Here is an 18,462-nt window from a genome sequence, read left to right as displayed (position 1 = left end):
GATGTTAACAAATTTCTCTTCTTCAGAAACACTTTCCTTGCCATTGCCAGTCTACATTTTATATCCTCTCTACTTTGACCATCATCAGTTATTTTGCTCCCCAAATAGCAAAACTCCTTTACTACTTTAAGTGTCTCATTTCCTAATCTAATTACCTCAGCATCACACGATTTAATTTGACTACATTCCATTATCCTCGTTTTGCTTTTGTTGATGTTCATCATATATCCTCCTTTCAAGACACTGTCCATTCCGTTCAACTGCTCTTCCAAGTCCTTTGCTGTCTCTGACAGAATTACGATGTCATCGGTGAACCTCAAAGTTTTTATTTCTTCTCCATGAATTTTAATACCTACTCCAAACTTTTCTTTTGTTTCCTTTACTGCCTGCTCAATATACAGATTGAATAGCATCGGGGAGAGGCTACAACCCTGTCTCACTCCCTTCCCAACCACTGCTTCCCTTTCATGCCCCTCGACTCTTATGACTGCCATCTGGTTTCTGTACAAATTGTAAATAGCCTTTCGCTCCCTGTATTTTACCCCTGCCACCTTCAGAATTTGAAAGAGAGTATTCCAGTCAACATTGTCAAAAGCTTTCTCTAAGTCTACAACTGCTAGAAACGTAGGTTTGCCTTTCCTTAATCTTTCTTCTAAGATAAGTCGTAGAGTCAGTATTGCCTCACGTGTTCCAACATTTCTATGGAATCCAAACTGATCTTCCCCGAGGTCGGCTTCTACTAGTTTTTCGATTTGTCTGTAAAGAATTCGTGTTAGTATTTTGCAGCTGTGACTTATTAAACTGATAGTTCGGTAATTTTCACATCTGTCAACACCTGCTTTCTTTGGGATTGGAATTATTATATTCTTCTTGAAGTCTGAGGGTATTTCGCCTGTCTCATACATCTTGCTCACCAGATGGTAGAGTTTTGTAAGGACCGGCTCTCCCGAGGCCGTCAGTAGTTCCAATGGAATGTTGTCTACTCCGGGGGCCTTGTTGACTCAGGTCTTTCAGTGTTCTGTCAAACTCTTCACGCAGTATCGTATCTCCTATTTCATCTTCATCTACATCCTGTTCCAATTTCATAATATGGTGAAAAACTCACTAAGAATGTTGTAAGGTGTTCATAATATCCTCAAAGTCACCGACATAATCTATCCAACTGATGTGATATTTTCTACAGCCTGTTCTAAACAGTCTTCTAATCTGTCTCATATATCTTTCTGTAGGTTTACTTGAAGGATGGTATGCCAATGTTAGAATATGCCTTATTTTTGTGTGATCAACAAAATATTTCCAAACTTGTGATGTAAACTGAGGATCATTATCAGATAAAGTTGTTTTCTGAATACCTACCCAATGAAAATATGCGTTTTCAAACTTAGAGATGATTTGCTTACTGGTAGCTTTCTTAAAAGGAAACAGCTTCACAAACTCCAAAAATACATCAACCACCACAAAAGCATAACAAAATCCGTTCTTAGACCTAGGTGAAGGTTCATAAACCTCCACAGACACTAGATCAAGGTTACTATTAGGCCGTATGTTTTACATTTGGTATCTCCTTGTTTGGTGACTTACCATCACCTTTAGACATACATCACAGCTGGCAATCTTCTTCTTGACTCTCCTACCTGTGTTATAAAAATAGGTGTTTTCCTGAATCTTTTGTGAGCATTTGGTTGATAAACAATGACCAAAACTCTCATGTGAATAAGTAACTAAAGAATCAATACACTGTTTTGGCTAACATAGTTTGCAATCCTCTGAGTCAGTCTTATATCTCCTAAATAAAATACCCTTGTGTACCTTATAATACTGTTCTGTCTTTTCTCCTCCATTCTTACCCAACACGCTCTTAACCAATTTCCAATTTTTATCATGATTTTGATACCTACAGATGTCTTTTCAAATTTTCAAGATCTCTTTTTTCTCTTTCACACTACTCAAGTACATAATTTTAAATTCTTTTTCACTTCCTAAAGATAGCCTAGACAAAGCATTAGCAACTACATTATCTGTGCCCTTAATGTACTGGGTTTCAAAACTGAATAAATTTTTAATGTTGTTTTTCAGGTGATTAAATGGTTATCTGAAAGTGGACTCTCCCTTAATTTTGAGAAAACAGATTGTATTCAGCTCTGAACAACACATAGGTTCATACCAACAATTGATGTATCACATGAACAGGAGTCAATAATAGGGTAGAATGCTCTAAATTTTTCAGTGTACTCATTGATGAAAACTTGAGCTTCTCAAAGCTACTTTTGCTCTTCATAGAATTGCTGCCTTGGAAAAAAACAAATCAATATCCTGACATATTCTACACATTCCCAGTCAATAATATCTTGTGAAATAATTTTCCAGGGTACTTCATCACTTAGAAAAAGAGCATCGATTGCACAGAAGAAACGAGTAAGAATAATATGTGTAGTTTATCTGCAGTCATCATGTAGGTAACGCTTCGAGGCATATTGACTGCAGCAGCACATTACATGTATTTGGTAGTGAAATTTTTCATAAAGAATCCATCACAATTTATGAAGAATGCGATGTCCGCATCCACAACACTAGAGGAAAAATGACCTTTGTTACCTATTGTTAAAGCTGTTAGTGGCTCAGAAAGTAGTTCGGTATGTGGTGGCAAAAATTTTTGATTGTGTACCCAATAACATAAAATGTCTGACAGGTAGCAAAGCACATTTTAAATCTAAGCCCATAATCACTGTCCCCAGACAACTCCTCCTATTCAGGGGGTGAATTTCTATTTAACTGGTACCCTTTTCCCTTTTTTAAGTAGATTTTTAGTATAGTTGCATGATTAGGACTTAATAAATAATGTGTTCATTAATTTTTTACAGACAACATATAGACATATACTGTAAACTGATTCATTCCTCATCACTGTGATATATGGATCATTCAGATGATTTCACTATGTAACTACTGTTACCAGGGAGGAGGCGCATTGTCTGTATTAAATAGACATTAACATATTTTCATGAGATAGTCTGTCCAACTCTAGTTTGAGGCCATTTTTAAGAGTCAAGGGAACCAGACGGGCTTTGAAAAAAATGTGGAGTCTTCATTCCTTTAAGAATTACATGAATACTAAAATCAATTCTCTTCCCTAGTCCAGGTGAGAAAATTTGGGCATTTTTATCACAGAGATTAATTAAAATTAAAAGAAAATTATACATAAAACATCAGACAGTTAAATCATGATGACCAGTTTTGGTTCCGTACAACAACCCTCTTCACATTTATAAGAAAGCAGAAAAAGACATCACCACAGAAAAATTCTTACCATAATAATATTTAGTTTAAAAATGTTACAGCCTACACAGTGTATGGAGGGAGAGCCTACACCTTTAGTAAAATGAACATACAACACAATTTGATAAAATTGTCTTGAGCTACCAGCCATGACAAATGATTTAAAGTGAATGAGCTTTCGACAGGGTACTCCTCGACCATTATCAAGTGGTGACGTCTTTTTTTTGCTGCTATCACCCTTACGTAGCTGCCCTTCCTTACATGGCGTCACTGGTGCTGGAGCAAGCAGCTATGAAATCACAGACGTCAGTGCGGCTATATAAGGATAGTAACAGCAATCAAAAGACAGTCACCATTTGACAATAACCAGGGAGTACTCCAGCAAAAGCTTAAGGATTTTAAACCATTTGATGCAGCTGGAAGCTCAAGTGAATTTTATCACTGCATATCAAAACCATGCACTCTTATAATATATCTCAATTGACTTTATAGCACTCTATGAAAAACAATTTACATCTTTCAAAGTAATGTACTTATAACTCCACAGTAACAAACAACAACTATCTTAGCAACAAAAATGTTGCACATTAATCTAGATAATAATGAAATTTTAAAATAACAGGAGGAAACACAATTATATGACTCATAACCTATCCTTTACAACAACATACCATGTATAAAAAATATATCCTATGTATCTGTCAAATGACATGAAAGCATTAAAATTTTAGTGTAATGTATAAAATATAAATGCATACCATAATCCTGAGAGACACAGATAAAAAAAGAGCAGGGTTAGTTGCATAAGTAAAGTTGCATTAATCATAAGCATTAGTAAAACAGTTAATACAATGAGAAAGATTTGTGCAATGGCAGAAAGAGTTACAAAATGTTCCACACCTGTAAAATGGTATGTAGTAATAGTGATAGTTGAAGCTATGTTAACAACAGTAACCAAAAAAAGGAGAAAACAATGCACTGGTTGAGATGGGAGCAATCCATAATAACATACAAAATAGCCATATGTACTTGTTACTGACAGAAATCACACAAAATCAGCGCTACCAGATTGGCAAGTCATACACACTTTAACTGTATTATGCAAGGAATTGCATACTTGATTTATAAGAATAAAGTTAATTTCAATAGGAAAAAATAAAAATTAATTTTTTTCTTATTAATCACTCATTATCCTGCAATGTGTAACTGCAGAACATGCATTAAAATTCTTTATTCATTCATCTCAATCTATGTAAATGTGTGTACTCGTATGCCATTTGTTGATTACTGTTATCAGGCCAGTGTGATTACTTGAGTAGTTCAGTCATTCTTAAAATGGAAACGTCTTGCCAGTCTGGCTGGTCTGGTTTTATTTAATTTCTGTAAACAATAAGTACATATAATGTAACGATGACTATTTTATATGTTGCGATGGATTACTCTTGTGTCATTTACGGTATGGTTTTCTCTCTACTTTTATTAATGGTGTTAACATATGTTTATATTTTAATATTGTTGTGTATTGTTTTACAAGTGTGGAACAGTCTGTAATTCTTGTTTCCATTGCATTATGCTTTCCAATTGTATTACCTGTTTTACAATTGTGTATAATGGATGAGTGATGCAGTTTCACCTATGCAACTGTCTCACCTATTTCTTAACTGTGTCACAAAATTGTAATATGTGTCCATATTTTTGGCGTTACACTAGAATTTTAATGCATTCACGTCATTTGGCAGTTACATAGGATATGTCTTTTATAAAGATAAAAGATAGATTCCCACTCTTAATTATATTTCCTTCTGTTATTTTGAAATTTCAAGATTATTTGGGTTCATGTACAATATTTTTGTTGGTAAGATAATTGCTGTTTATTTCTGCAGGGTAATGACCTGGCTCACCTTCATGAAGATTTTAATATTAAAATTGTGTTAGTGTAGTTGTTTTTTAGTACAAATGCTTTTTTTGCATGATGTTCACTCGTGATACTGCACAGTGCATATTCATCTGCATTTACAATTTGAGCCATATGTTACTTTGAAAGAAGTAAATTGTTATTCATAAAATGCTATAAAGATAGTTTTGATGTCTATTAATTTTACTAATGGAGTAGGCTCTCCGTGTATGTATTGCGTCAGCTTAACATTTTTAGACTTGTGGTCGTTATCGACTGCAAGAGTCAACTGCCTCATCTTTGAGAATGAACTTCTTTTAAAGCTGTTGATCTCAGTGTGTTCCGAACTCTGTATTCAAGCAGATGTGTTTGTTCCGACATGATCAAACTAAAGTTAATTCATTATAAACGAGCAAATACTTAATGTTCGGTTCAATATTACCACACATAACATCTCGATCCCCACGCTGGTGACCCCAATGCTCATGAACGATGCTAATTACACCCGAAATGTGTACTGGAACATCGCCATAGACAAACAATGCAGCAACCCTTTGTCGGATTTCTATGTCCATCAACTTCGCATCTGGATGCAGCATACAGGAAGTGTAATTAGTGTGTAAATTCCCGACTCTTGTGTGAATTGTGCTTTTTGGTAACTTTCGTCACTTTCTCACACATCGACAATGTGACCGAGGCACACACATCATCCATCGAAACCCGCTCAATGCATCGATAATTTCACTTCCTTACAGTGCAGTGCTCCTTCGCTGATTAATTTGGACAATTTTGACTTGCTTTTGTGCAATGAGTTAACATTGTGCAGTGCTTCGACATCAGACAATCATGCCAGACAATTGACTGCAACAAACAGGGACTATGTTGCAAGTCCCAGTTCGCACGAACACCAAACTACGGCTAAATTGCAGGCCTGGTCGAATTCACAGAAACAGTTTCATCAAGTACATCCTACCGATCAACAACAATGCACCAATTACACTGACGACAATGCCAGCTGTTTCTCAGTGCAACACTGGATGTGCCACACCTCCCTCTACACAGCACCTGAGCCGCACCGACTTTGCTTGACTTAGACATCAAGGCCGCCACCTGCTGGCTCACCTTGACCCAGTAAAACAAACAGCTACATGACATATAATCCTGCCATGGTTACCGCACCTACATCTTGTCAACAACTCGCTGAGACTATGCACGCTTACCGCCCAGCTGTTCACTACTGGATCACGCCCGCAACTTGTTCACCCACCCCAGAAGATGATTTCAGCCGTATCAGTGCTACATACAGCAGTGAACATGCTCTGACTCCGCTGCCACTGAGTACTGAGTTTCACATTCGTGATCGCGCACAAGATCTCTTGTACTCGAACTGTTACGTCAATACTGTGCCGCCGACCTTGTCTTATGCACCAGGTTACCTTTGATAGAGACAGATTCTGATTTTTCTGATTTTGACTCCATCTTATTCAGTGATACACAGCAGACTGTTTCATGACATACATTTTCGCCTGAACAACTGCAACAGCTACGTGAGCAAATTGTGACATACAACTTGTTAGTATAAGATCAGTTACACATGCTGCAGCCGACACCGACCAAGCACGACATGCAATGAGATGCTCCTGTCATTGTTCTGCCTCTGACTGCTGGCAATCCTTTGCCATTGCTATCAGCTACAACTAAAACCCTGACAATCACGCTACATGGATCTATGTCCAAGATGTCACACCTGCCATCATCATGCCGCCTCAAGTGGAAATTCTATGTTACTGATGTGATGCAAGCAACTTATTTACACTGCTGCCACTTTTCCTTGGTAGTTCCAGACACTTCATTTCTCTGCTATGGCACAACCAGCTGCATTCCAGTGCCGCTTCCTTTGCTGCCCTCTTCACTACCTCCGCAATGTACGACCAACACATCTGCCGTTTCTGCTTCGAGAGCGAGCATCTTTCCGCTCCGACACATGACTGTGCAGCAGTTTCACGCGAGCAGCTTGCAGCCTTATGACTCAACCACAGTGCCAACAGCAACAGCACACACGCAGCTCCAGTTCCATCAAACTGTGTTGCCTCTCTGCCACAGACCAGTAGTTCATCCGCCGATTCGACGTCTTCATGTTCACATTACGTCTCATCACCTTCCTGCTCCGACCATGGTTTCGCCGACCATGTCCGCCTTCCACCACCGCTCGCCGTCACCATGCCTCATGCACAGGGCTCATGACCACACCCCCCAATCTTCGTTCACGGCTGTTTCGCACATCAAAACACCAACACTGTCAACTCCGCTTGGAGCATCCTGCCATCTACCGCTGTAACACACTCACCATCCATGGACTGTGAGGTGACACTTCTGTCTACACCGAAGTCATCCGCCACCAAGGTCGGTCATGTGCAGCTTGCTGTTTTCTCCCCTGCTGCAACATCAAGTGCCTCTATAACTCCGTCATTACTGCGAGTGTTGCTGATCCGGCATCTCTTACGCAACCTGTTAAGCCACAGGGTGCTTGCTCCGACACGTTGCACTTACCGTGGCACTCGCTGGCAAATGCTTTAGCAATACATCACATCGCATCTTTGATGCACTCCGTGCCTTTGATCAGATCAAAACCCTGCTGTGCCATATGGCCTCAGCATGATGATGTTCTCCCCACCGACACACCGCCGCTTTTTGCTTCCACCGTGCCATCAGCAGCATGGCACGGTCAACCTGTGGACACCTTCTATACCTCCTTCTCTCCGCTGGTTGTGCCTACCAAGACATCGAGAAATGGTCCGATTGCGCCTCACATTAGCGCCTGCTACGACACGATCGGTCACGCGCACCTGTGCCATCAGCCGGCCAGGTGCACACACGCCTCTCATCATTCTTACTGTGCTTCACACTACCAGTGGGGGCTCTGTGGTGGTTATCGACTACAAGAGTCGACTGCCTCATCTTTGAGAACTTTGAAAACTGTTGATCTCAGTATGTTCCGAACTCTGTATTCGAGCGGATGTGTTTGTTCCGACGTGATCAAAATAAAGTTAATTCATTATAAACGAGTGAATACTTAATGTTGGGTTCAATATTACTGCACGTAACATCTTAATCCCCACAGACTATATATTAGAATTTTAAGAATTTCTCTAAAGCAATTTCTTTTTTTGACTGTTTACAGATATGAATGTAGCTATACAGAACCAAAAATAGTTATCATATTTTAGTTGTCTAATATAAAATGTGGTCTAGACACTAAAGGATTTTTGTACAACTTTTTTTTTGTATTTTAATGAATTACTGTAAGACTACTGTCTCTGATAATATCAGGTTTCACAAATTAGCATAGAATCTTTTGAAAGAAACCTTGTATTACTACAGGTATTAAAGTGTCTTCAGAAAGAAAAAGAAAACTGTTTGAGACAGCAAGAACTAGTAAAGATCCAGAAGTAGTTTTACACTATAAAGAATATTGTAACATACTGAGAAAAGTTGTAAGGAAATCAAGAAATATGTACGTTAGAAAAGAAATTAACAACTCCAGCCATAAAACTAAATCAATATGAAATGTTTTTAGAAGGGAGACAGGAAAAGTAACCACTGGGGTAAGTAGTATTACTGTTAAAGTGAATGAGACCATCTTCACCAACAGTACACAGGTAGCCAATGTATTTAACCATCACTTCTTAAGTGTAAGAGAAAAAATTGGTGAGAATAGTTCAAAAGAAAAAGGCAGGCAGTACATGGAAGAGGAAGTTTTGAAAAATTTTAGTCAGATTAAGTTTCATCTAACAACCTCTTGCGAAATAAGGAAAATTATTTAATCTTTGAAAAATAAATGCTCTGTTGGAGTAGATGATATCTCTACCAATTTATTAAAACAATGTGGAGCAGTTACAGCTGATGTTTTGAGTCACATATGTAATGCATCACTGACTCAGGGTATTTATCCAGACAGGTTAAAATCTGCCATTGTCAGGCCTCTCTACAAAAATGGGGAAGCACAGATGTCAGAAATTACTGGCCAGTATCCTTGCTTACAGCATTTTCAAAAATCTTTGAGAAAGTAATGTACTCAAGAGTGCTTAGCTATCTCAACAGTAATGGGATACTTAATAAATCACAGTTTGGATATCAGAAATACTGTTCCACTGAGACAGTAATATACAATTTCACTGTCCACATAATAGAGTCTTTAAATAATAAAATGTCACCAGTAGGAATATTCTGTGACTTATCCAAAGCATTTGATTGTGTGAACCATGACATTATGTTAGAGAAATTACAATCTATGGTATAAATCGAACAGCATATGAGTGGTTTAAGTCATATCTACAGAACATGAAGCAATAAGTCTCTTTATATGCTTCAAGTGACTCAAAGGAATTTGCCACTTCATCTAACTGGGGTGAAATTACATTAAGTGTTCCACAAGGTCCGATCATGGGTCCCCTCCTGTTTTTGATATATGTGAATGACCTCCCTTCTTATGTGAAACAAAATGCTGAACTGACAATGTTTGCTGATGATACAAGTATAATTATTAATCCAGTAAAAGAAAGTCTGATAGAAAATGATAGAAATAAGGTCTTTGGAAAAGTTATTAATTAGTTTTCTGCAAATGGGCTTGCTCTGAACTTTGAAAAAACACAGTACATCCAATTTTCGGCTGCAAAAAGTATAATTCTTTCAATAAACATAACACATCAAAAGAAGTCAATAGCCAGGTTAGAGCATACTAAGTTTTTGGGTGTACATATAGATGAGAATCTTAATTGAAAAAGTCATATTTTGGATCTCCTAAAGCGACAAGGTTCAGCAACTTTGCAATCAGAATAATTGCCAATTTTGAAGATGTAGAAATTAGTAAGCTAACATACTTTGCATATTTCCACTCTCTGATGTCATACGGAATAATATTCTTGGGCAACTCAACACTTAGGCAAAAGGTACTCACTGCTCAAAAGAAAGTAGTTAGAATAATGTGTGGGGTTCATAGTCGCAAATCTTGCAGGCATCTGTTTAAAAGGTTAGGAATTCTTACAACTGCTTCACAGTGCATTTACTCGGTAATGAAATTATTTCTCAACAACATGGACCAGTTTAAAATCAACAGTGACATTCATGATTACAATACCATAAAAAAGAAAGACCTACACTATCCTTTACTTAACTTGTCTTTGGCACAGAAAGGGGTAAAATATGCTGCTATAAAACTTTTTGATAAAATGGCAGATGAAATAAAATGCCTGACAGAAAGTAGTAACAGTTTCAAAAATAAATTGAAATCATACCTCCTTGCCAACTCCTTCTACACCATAGATGAATTCTTGAATATGAGTAAATAAATCTGGAGTTATAATACATGCATTTTGTGCCATTTAAGGAAATGGGATAGATAATAGAAATATTTAGATATAACACTATAATGTAAAAAAGAAAGGAAAAAACTTGTTTCCTGTGTGCCTTTCTTGTGCATTTGACATGTTCCACATCATAAAGTTTTTCCATGCTATTGATCAATAGAAAACGTAACTAACTAACTAGCTTAAGGTAGTACAAGACCCTTGATATTGCGCAGCATGTGCTATCTCATGAACTGTAAATTCAAAGGTCTTGAAAGAGTTTATCCCAAGAACATTGTCCACTTTGGGGTCAGATAGATAAGGGACTAATACTGGAAACTTTCCCCACAAAGGCACATGGTTGCATCCATAAGCCAAAAGATTTGTCTTGGCTGCCTGCAATGGTGGTGAACCTAAACTTTCGTAAGAAGATTGTTTAGCAATCATGCAGAAACACTGGTGTCCAAAAGGAACCTCAATGGGTGTTTGCTAGTGAATGTCTTCAAGTAAATTTTCTGGGTTGTGGCTTGAGAAGTCAGAAATTCCATAAACTGCTCATTAACTTCTGCAGCTTGGGATGTGTTTGCTGCAGAACCACTAAAACATACCTCTTTGCAAGTATCTCTTTTTGCTGCCCTGTGGGAAACTGCACATGAGTGGGACTTTATGCTGTGTATGTGGTGAAGGCAGCAATATTTACAGTGAGGCAATGTAATTATTCCTAGTGTTGCTAATCATCACTGGTGTAATTCTTAATGGGACTGCCCTAACTGGGGAGCAGATGAAGGCCTTGCCAAAGATGACATGAAGCCCATGTGGCTGGTGCCAAAGATCTGACTGCCACTTCATCTTCTTATGTTGTAAACACACTTCAGGTTGTGTGAGCAGTTTAATTGGCTTGAGCTATTCACCTTAGTTCTATCTTTCCTCAATATGTGATTTCTCACTTCCAAATGAGGTATGTGTCACATAATAACATCCTTGATAACAGAATTTGCCAAGCAAATATATGAAATTTAATTTGGATTTTCAGAGCATTTTAAATTACTTACCTGTATATAGGACATCTTCCAGGAGCTTTGATTGCATTACATTGAAGGAAGGGTATGATGAAAATATTTGTTGATATTGTTCAGCTGAATATTGTTAAGGAATTGATTATATAATTGGTTAATTTCAAACAGACTTCCTACAGAGTATCTTATCATGGCATTTATTTACACATCTCAATGAACAAAAAAAAAAAAATATACTAACCAGCTAACAAGAGACAGAAATATGGTAAAAAATTATTGATTTTGGAAAGAGAGGCTTTCACAACCAGAAAACAGATGGAAAAAGTTAAAAAAAATGAAACTTTTCATCAGTTGTGAGGATATTACACTCCAGTTGCTTACAATTCTTTCCTCTATTTTGCTAGAAACAGGGAGACTTTGGCTCTAAAATTTATGATTTTTTCCTTTTTTATGTCCATTTCATAAATTTATCCTCTTCTTCCTGCAGGCTATGTGACATGTTTCTGTACACCTTATGGTGGAGTCATGGAGGTTACTGTTAGTGTCTGATCAGATGGTGAATGCTCACTGATAACAAAACACAAGCTCTTTGATGCATAGATAACAATGGATGTGTGACAACCATAGATCACCATTGATGATAGAATGAGCAGTGCTCTATCTTCAAATTTGGTGAACTTTTGATCTTATTGTGAACTATGTTTTGTATCTGCTCAATATGTGTTGTTTGCTAGTTGCTATGCATAATAAAGACTTCGTAATCGTAACTGGAAGCTTGGCAGTGTTGATATAATACTGACAGATGTATTGTTGTTATTGATGCCCTATTGCTTTTTAACCATTTTCATTGACTCACTGATTTTTGTTTTGGCCTCTTTTACTCCATTATCCACCCTGTGAATGCATGAAATATATGAGACATTACTCTATATGAATAAATAAAATCATAAAGTTTTGTTACCACTTACAAAAAATGAAGTTGCATAATTAACTCTGAGCATGTTTTCATTCATTGTCTGCATTCAAGATGCACACTAAAATCCCTGCACCACAACAAGTCACTGCACGGACCTCCCATGCTTCAATGACCTCCGACCGACTGTGACTTCACCCCACCTACTGCAAGATGCATTATGACTGAGGGGTGCAATGCCATTAACACAGACTTACTTCCTGCATCACCCATGCTGCACACTGCGTTTCGTTACAACAACACTGCAACAACTGCCACCCCGCGATGCGACTAACAAAACAGTGTGCACAGTGGACACACCGACAAACACTGCCAGAAAACTGTGATATCCAACAGAATTATACTTCTCCTCAGTCTCCTGATGTCTCTATACATCACACAGATGACATCACAGAGATATCAGCCACACTGCAACACTTGTCACTCCACAGGCGTGACATCACCACCCGGCCAGCTACGGCGCATGCTGGACCACAGCTCCAATTGGAATATCACACCACACCATGCCAACAAGTACAGCAAACAGTGGCCGTACCTCAGCAGGTCACCACAGTCAGTCTGAGCAGTGCCATGCAATTACAGCACTTTGACAACTCAGTGGGACCAACACAAAATTACCACTACAGAAACCACCCACCATCTATCAAACTCCACCTGGCACCCATTCACACAGACTCACTAGAAGTGCAGTTTTCTCTATGCAAAATTATGATAAGGAGAGCAGGGATTGAGGACAACCAGAGCAAGCTGTTAATACTTTTCAATCATCTCAGTGAACAAGTGGATCTACTACTACTCTGACTGCACACAAGTATGAGCTGGTGAGGCCACTAATATTGCAACAATTATCATGCACACCGAAGCAACAACTGCACCTCGCCATAACTGAGATGACACTGGGCAATGACACACCATTGGCATTATGGCACAAACTGTGCTTGAAAATTGATAACAACCTACTACCAGATGGGCTTTATGGTCATTATTGTTACTCAAGCTCCCAGAGCAAATACAGACAGCATTTCTAGTACATGTGGACACACCATTGGAAATGCACTTACAACTGGCCGACAGGATGCTAGTCCTTGCACATCACTGGACACTAATCAGTGCTAGGACACCTATCTACTACTACCATGCCAGCGATGGATATGGTACACAACAGACAAGGATGACAGCAGTGGCAGACACAGCGCAAAAGACTCCTCCTCCTTGCAACTGAACCCCAGCTGCCTTGCAGGCCACAACTGCTGCAGTGCTGCAACAATCATGGCACAGGCACCCAGCTCCTGCAGGAAATAAACAAACAATGGAGATGGCCAACGCCTGTGCAGCGCCACAACACAGCACAGCCAAAATGAAAACGACAAGTGGCTACTGCTGGTTCCATGTGCGTTTCAGCACTAACAAATGCTACTGCCAATAGCCGTGTGGCTACCCAAACTACACCAGTGGACTGGCCCAAGGCACACCAGCCTACCTCCCTACAACAAGCCGCCTTTCTACCAGAGATACCAAAGCACATGACAACCACACAAATGGGCAGACAGTGCACGACTGTTTGTTTACGACACCTGGATACACCAGTACCTGCTGGTCAATAAGGGTATGAACATCAGCATGCTACCCCCACATCTCACCACAGGAGATCACAAGTGTTCAATCATACAACTCTGAGTGGCAAATGATTCAATATACCAGTAATGGGGACAACCTCCACGATGCTCAGAGTGGACTACTTCTATCATTACTGCCTCATCCCAGATCTCAGCAGGGTATTATCACGACGTGACAGACTTCACTCTATAGGGGACCTCTGCAATGACAGTCTGCCATCCAACATAGACCCTCCTCCTCCACCACTAGACATGGAGACTGCAGTGGAGCTTGTATTACAGCATGCAACAGTTTGTGATGAACTCCATGAAAAGATCATGGCCTATGTGAACAACAAAACATGTACACAGAACGAGCAGCTATACAGCTGCATCACGAACTGGACAGCCAACTGCAATGATTCCGGCAGCAGCTACAGACAGCCCAGTGCACCTGAGAGCTAAGGGATAACTGTACAACCACTACCACAGATATACAGATTAGTACATTGCCTGTTATACTTGAAGATGCAGCTCTCGCAAGTGGGTTGAACAGTGAGTGGGTTACCCACTGACAAGGCTACCATACCTGTGAACAGATCAGACAACAGGATTTTGCTACCTGGACCACCCCTACCAAACAAAACAGTCTGCATAGTTACAAACTACTCGTCCACAGAATTAGTACGACTCTGGGACTGCCTGTATGCTGCCGCCCCCGCTGTCTAGCCCCCCCCCCCCCCCCCTTCCCCCACAAACTCAGGACAGCCATTGAATAATTTCTCCAGGACAGCAGGACAGTATAATCAGGCCTTTGGACAATGCATAAGCATCAACTGTCACTATGTGGCCAAAGAATGACGGTATATGGTGCCTCAGCAGCGACTGCTGGTACCCCAATGCCAGAACTATTATACAAGGGTTGGAACTTAAATTGTGGCAACTATTTATTCACAACCGATACAAAAGAGTGACATGTTTACACCTGTTACTGTCCTTTAAAGTAGACACCAGCATTGTGTAGGACTCATTGCCAGTGATGTGGAAGGCATAGTATACTGTTACCAGAGCCTGTTCTGTTAATGGTGCGAATGGAGAGGTCTACTGCCTGTCGAATCTCTGGAACAGTTCTGAAGCAAATGCCACGAAGTGGTTCCTTCATCTTCAGAATCAAATCAAAGTCACAAGAACTTAAGTCTGGGGAGTATGGTGGATGGTACAGTACTTCCCAGTCCCACCGACTGAACAGAACAGCACAGCTTGCGCTGTATGAGCCCGTGCATTGTCAAGCAAAATGGTGGGTGGATTGCATAGAAAGTGTTGCTGCTTCTTTGACAAAGCTGATCACAGGTGATGCTCCAAAAATGAACAGTAATACTGTGTATTTGATTCCAAAGATGAAGGTACCACTTCGTGGAATTTGCTTCAGAATTGTTCCAGAGATTCAACAGGCAGTAGGCCGCTCCATTCGCACCATCAACGGAACAGGCACTGCTAACAGTATACTATTACTTCCACGTAGCTGGCAATGGGCTCTACACAACACTGGTGACTACTTTGAAGGACAGTAACAGGTGCAAACATGTAACTCTTTTGTATCAGTTGTGAATAAGTAGTTGCCACTATTTAAGCTCCAACCCTCGTAGATAGCTACCCAGTCACGAATACCCAAGATTTTGCACACGAGTTGGCATACTGGACTGTAAAAGAGCATACTCCCAAATACCTGTGGCCTGGAGGACGTTCACAAAACGGCAATTATCACTCCATTTGGTTTAGATGAATACTTATTTATGTCATTTACATTGAAAAACGCCACACAGATGTGGCAAAGATTCATTGATGCGTCGTTTTTCAACGTGCCATACTGTTACTGCTATTTAGATGATTTAATTGTATTCTCAAAATCCACAGAGGAACATGAACAACACCTGTGTGGAGTATACGACAAGCTGTCACAACACGGGGTGGAAATTAATACTGACAAATGCCAACTGCAACAGCCTTGTGTCACGTTCGTTGGCCATTTAGTCAATTCAATAGGCATATGGCCCAAACAGGACAAAATTGAGTAGATTATTAACTGGTGTCCTCCCACACATTACTAAGAACTACATAGAACTACGTAAATTTCTCAGCGTTGTCAATTTCTACTGATGACACTTACCCCATGAAACTCTGCTTCACACCACAGAAGCTCTACAGGGGAAAATACAGTGGGAAAGAGGAAGCTAACATGGACAGCTTAGATGTAAACTCCATTGGACAACATTAAAGCTCAACTAGCCCACATCATCACACTTGCACTACCTTCACCGGATTCTCATCTTATCATTACATCAGACACGAGAGACCAAGTGATAGGTACTGTATCACAGCAGGAAGTGCCATGAATGACATAGCCTCACTGTTTTTTCTCAAGGAAACTGAGAGAATCTCAAAGGAAGTGGTCAACCTTAGACCACGAACTACTGCCTGTGTACAAAGTGGTGTGCTATACCGCAGCGATATTGAAGGGATACCACTTACACTTACTATCTATACAGACTATCGCCCATTAGCTGATGCAGTAAAGAATCCATGTACCACAACCACACCATGCAAATTTAGGCTCTTAGACCACATCTCACAGTTCACAACAGATATTTACCACGTGCGTGGAGCAGACAATATGGTTGCGGACTACGTGTCCCACTTAGCGGTGGTGATCACTCAACTGGATTTTGGTAACCTTGCATATGCACAGGCAACAGATGTGGACCTGGAATGATTTTTGCCAGGCAGCGACACGGGATTACATCTATGAAAATTCCCAGTGCCCGGAACCAACAAACTAGTTTGGTGTGACATATCAACGGGGAGGCAATTACCTTTCTAACCTGCTGTCACTGAACAATATTTTACTTGCTCCATAACTTAGCTCACCATGGAGTATGCCCCATGATTAAACAAGTTTCAGAGCATTATGGGTGGCTGAATATAAAGAGGGATTGTGTCACTTGGACATGAGCATGTATACCTTCCCAGAGGTTGAAGACAGCATGACACAACCAGCCACTGTTAGGGAGTTTCCCTTTCCTGAAGGGCCATTTTTGCCATGCACATATAGATTTAGTGGGGCCACTACATGAACCTAGCAGATTTTGTAATACCCTTTTGGTCATTGACAGAACGACTCGGGTTGATGCTGCTCCGCTCAGGGACATAGCAGAGAAATTTGTGAGAGAGTTCATCAACCTAAGGGTAGCAAGATTTGGCTGACCTGAGTCGCTAACAACCGATCAGGGAAGACAATTCAAATTGACCCTGTTTATGGAACTGTGCCACCTCTGCAGCTGCCACTGATTCAATATCACAGCCTACCACCCACAATCAAATGTTGAACAGTGGCACCGCACACTGGAAACAGCACTGGTGTGCCACCATAACGAATGGTCAGAGACTGTACCCTGGGTGCTGCTGGCTATCAGAATGGCCCAAAAATAGGACTTCGATGCCTCAGTAGCAGTTATACTCTAATATGTAGCGATTTGCTTCCTGGCAAAATTTGTCACACAGACAACAGACAAAAGCAATAAGGACCTCCCAGACCTCTTATGACAGATTAGAAAACAGAAATGCTGCATCAGAGTCCCACTGTTGTCGCACCACACAACACCTCATGTATTTGTGCACAAAAACCTACAGACTTGCACTCACATAATGCTATGCACAGATGCCATCAAGCCAGCACAGCACCCAGCATACAGTGGACCATATAAAGTACTAAGACAGGGAACCAACACATTTGAAATCATGATAGTCGGCAAAACCACTACTGTGTCTGTTGATAGACTGAAGCTTGCATGGACTTTTATGGAGATGATGGGGAACAATATTGCCGCTTTGACCTCATGCCACAACACAATCCCCTTTTCAGTTGTAGTCGATGTCAAGCACTACCTTCCAGAAGATATCACAGTGTCTCTACATGACACGATGATCACGGTATCTGCCATGTACGAAAACTGACAGTCAGCAACAGGACAGTGTCACGATCATTGTACCACTCCACATTGATACCACAGTCAGTTGATACAGCTGCACTGTTAGCTATGCTATCCAGGCATGGCATCCTAGATGTGTCAGCCCCAGGTGACAACATGGAAAACCAGACACGGGATCAGCCTATCAGCCTACAGCCCCACTACAGGATGATGTACAACCACCAGTGGGTGACCTAACAATGGCACCTCCAGTACCACCTTCTCAGCCAGTACCGACGTCACAAAAAGGCAGGCCGCTGCGCCGACCAAGACATCTAGATGAGTACGTGCTTGACAGCATCTCCAGAGATGAACTGCACCACACCACAACACAACTT

At 40.3% G+C, this 18,462-nt stretch overlaps 1 protein-coding gene across 1 annotated transcript in view; it reads right to left on the bottom strand.

The window, feature by feature from the left end:
* The window catches only part of LOC126351562 (probable ATP-dependent DNA helicase HFM1), a 52,155-nt gene extending 33,942 nt beyond the window's left edge, over positions 1-18,213 (bottom strand). The window contains exons 1-4 of the mRNA XM_050002619.1: positions 18,112-18,213; positions 14,298-14,366; positions 11,913-11,931; positions 11,568-11,651 (exon numbers count right to left, since the gene is read on the bottom strand). Coding sequence (XP_049858576.1) covers positions 11,568-11,651; positions 11,913-11,931; positions 14,298-14,366; positions 18,112-18,213 — 274 coding nt within the window. The remainder of the gene's footprint in view (positions 1-11,567; positions 11,652-11,912; positions 11,932-14,297; positions 14,367-18,111) is intronic.
* Positions 18,214-18,462: the final 249 nt, after the last annotated feature.

Source organism: Schistocerca gregaria, chromosome 1 (assembly GCF_023897955.1).
Source record: "Schistocerca gregaria isolate iqSchGreg1 chromosome 1, iqSchGreg1.2, whole genome shotgun sequence".
Taxonomy (NCBI): Eukaryota; Metazoa; Arthropoda; class Insecta; order Orthoptera; family Acrididae; genus Schistocerca; species Schistocerca gregaria.
This window is presented reverse-complemented; position numbering and strand designations above follow the sequence as displayed.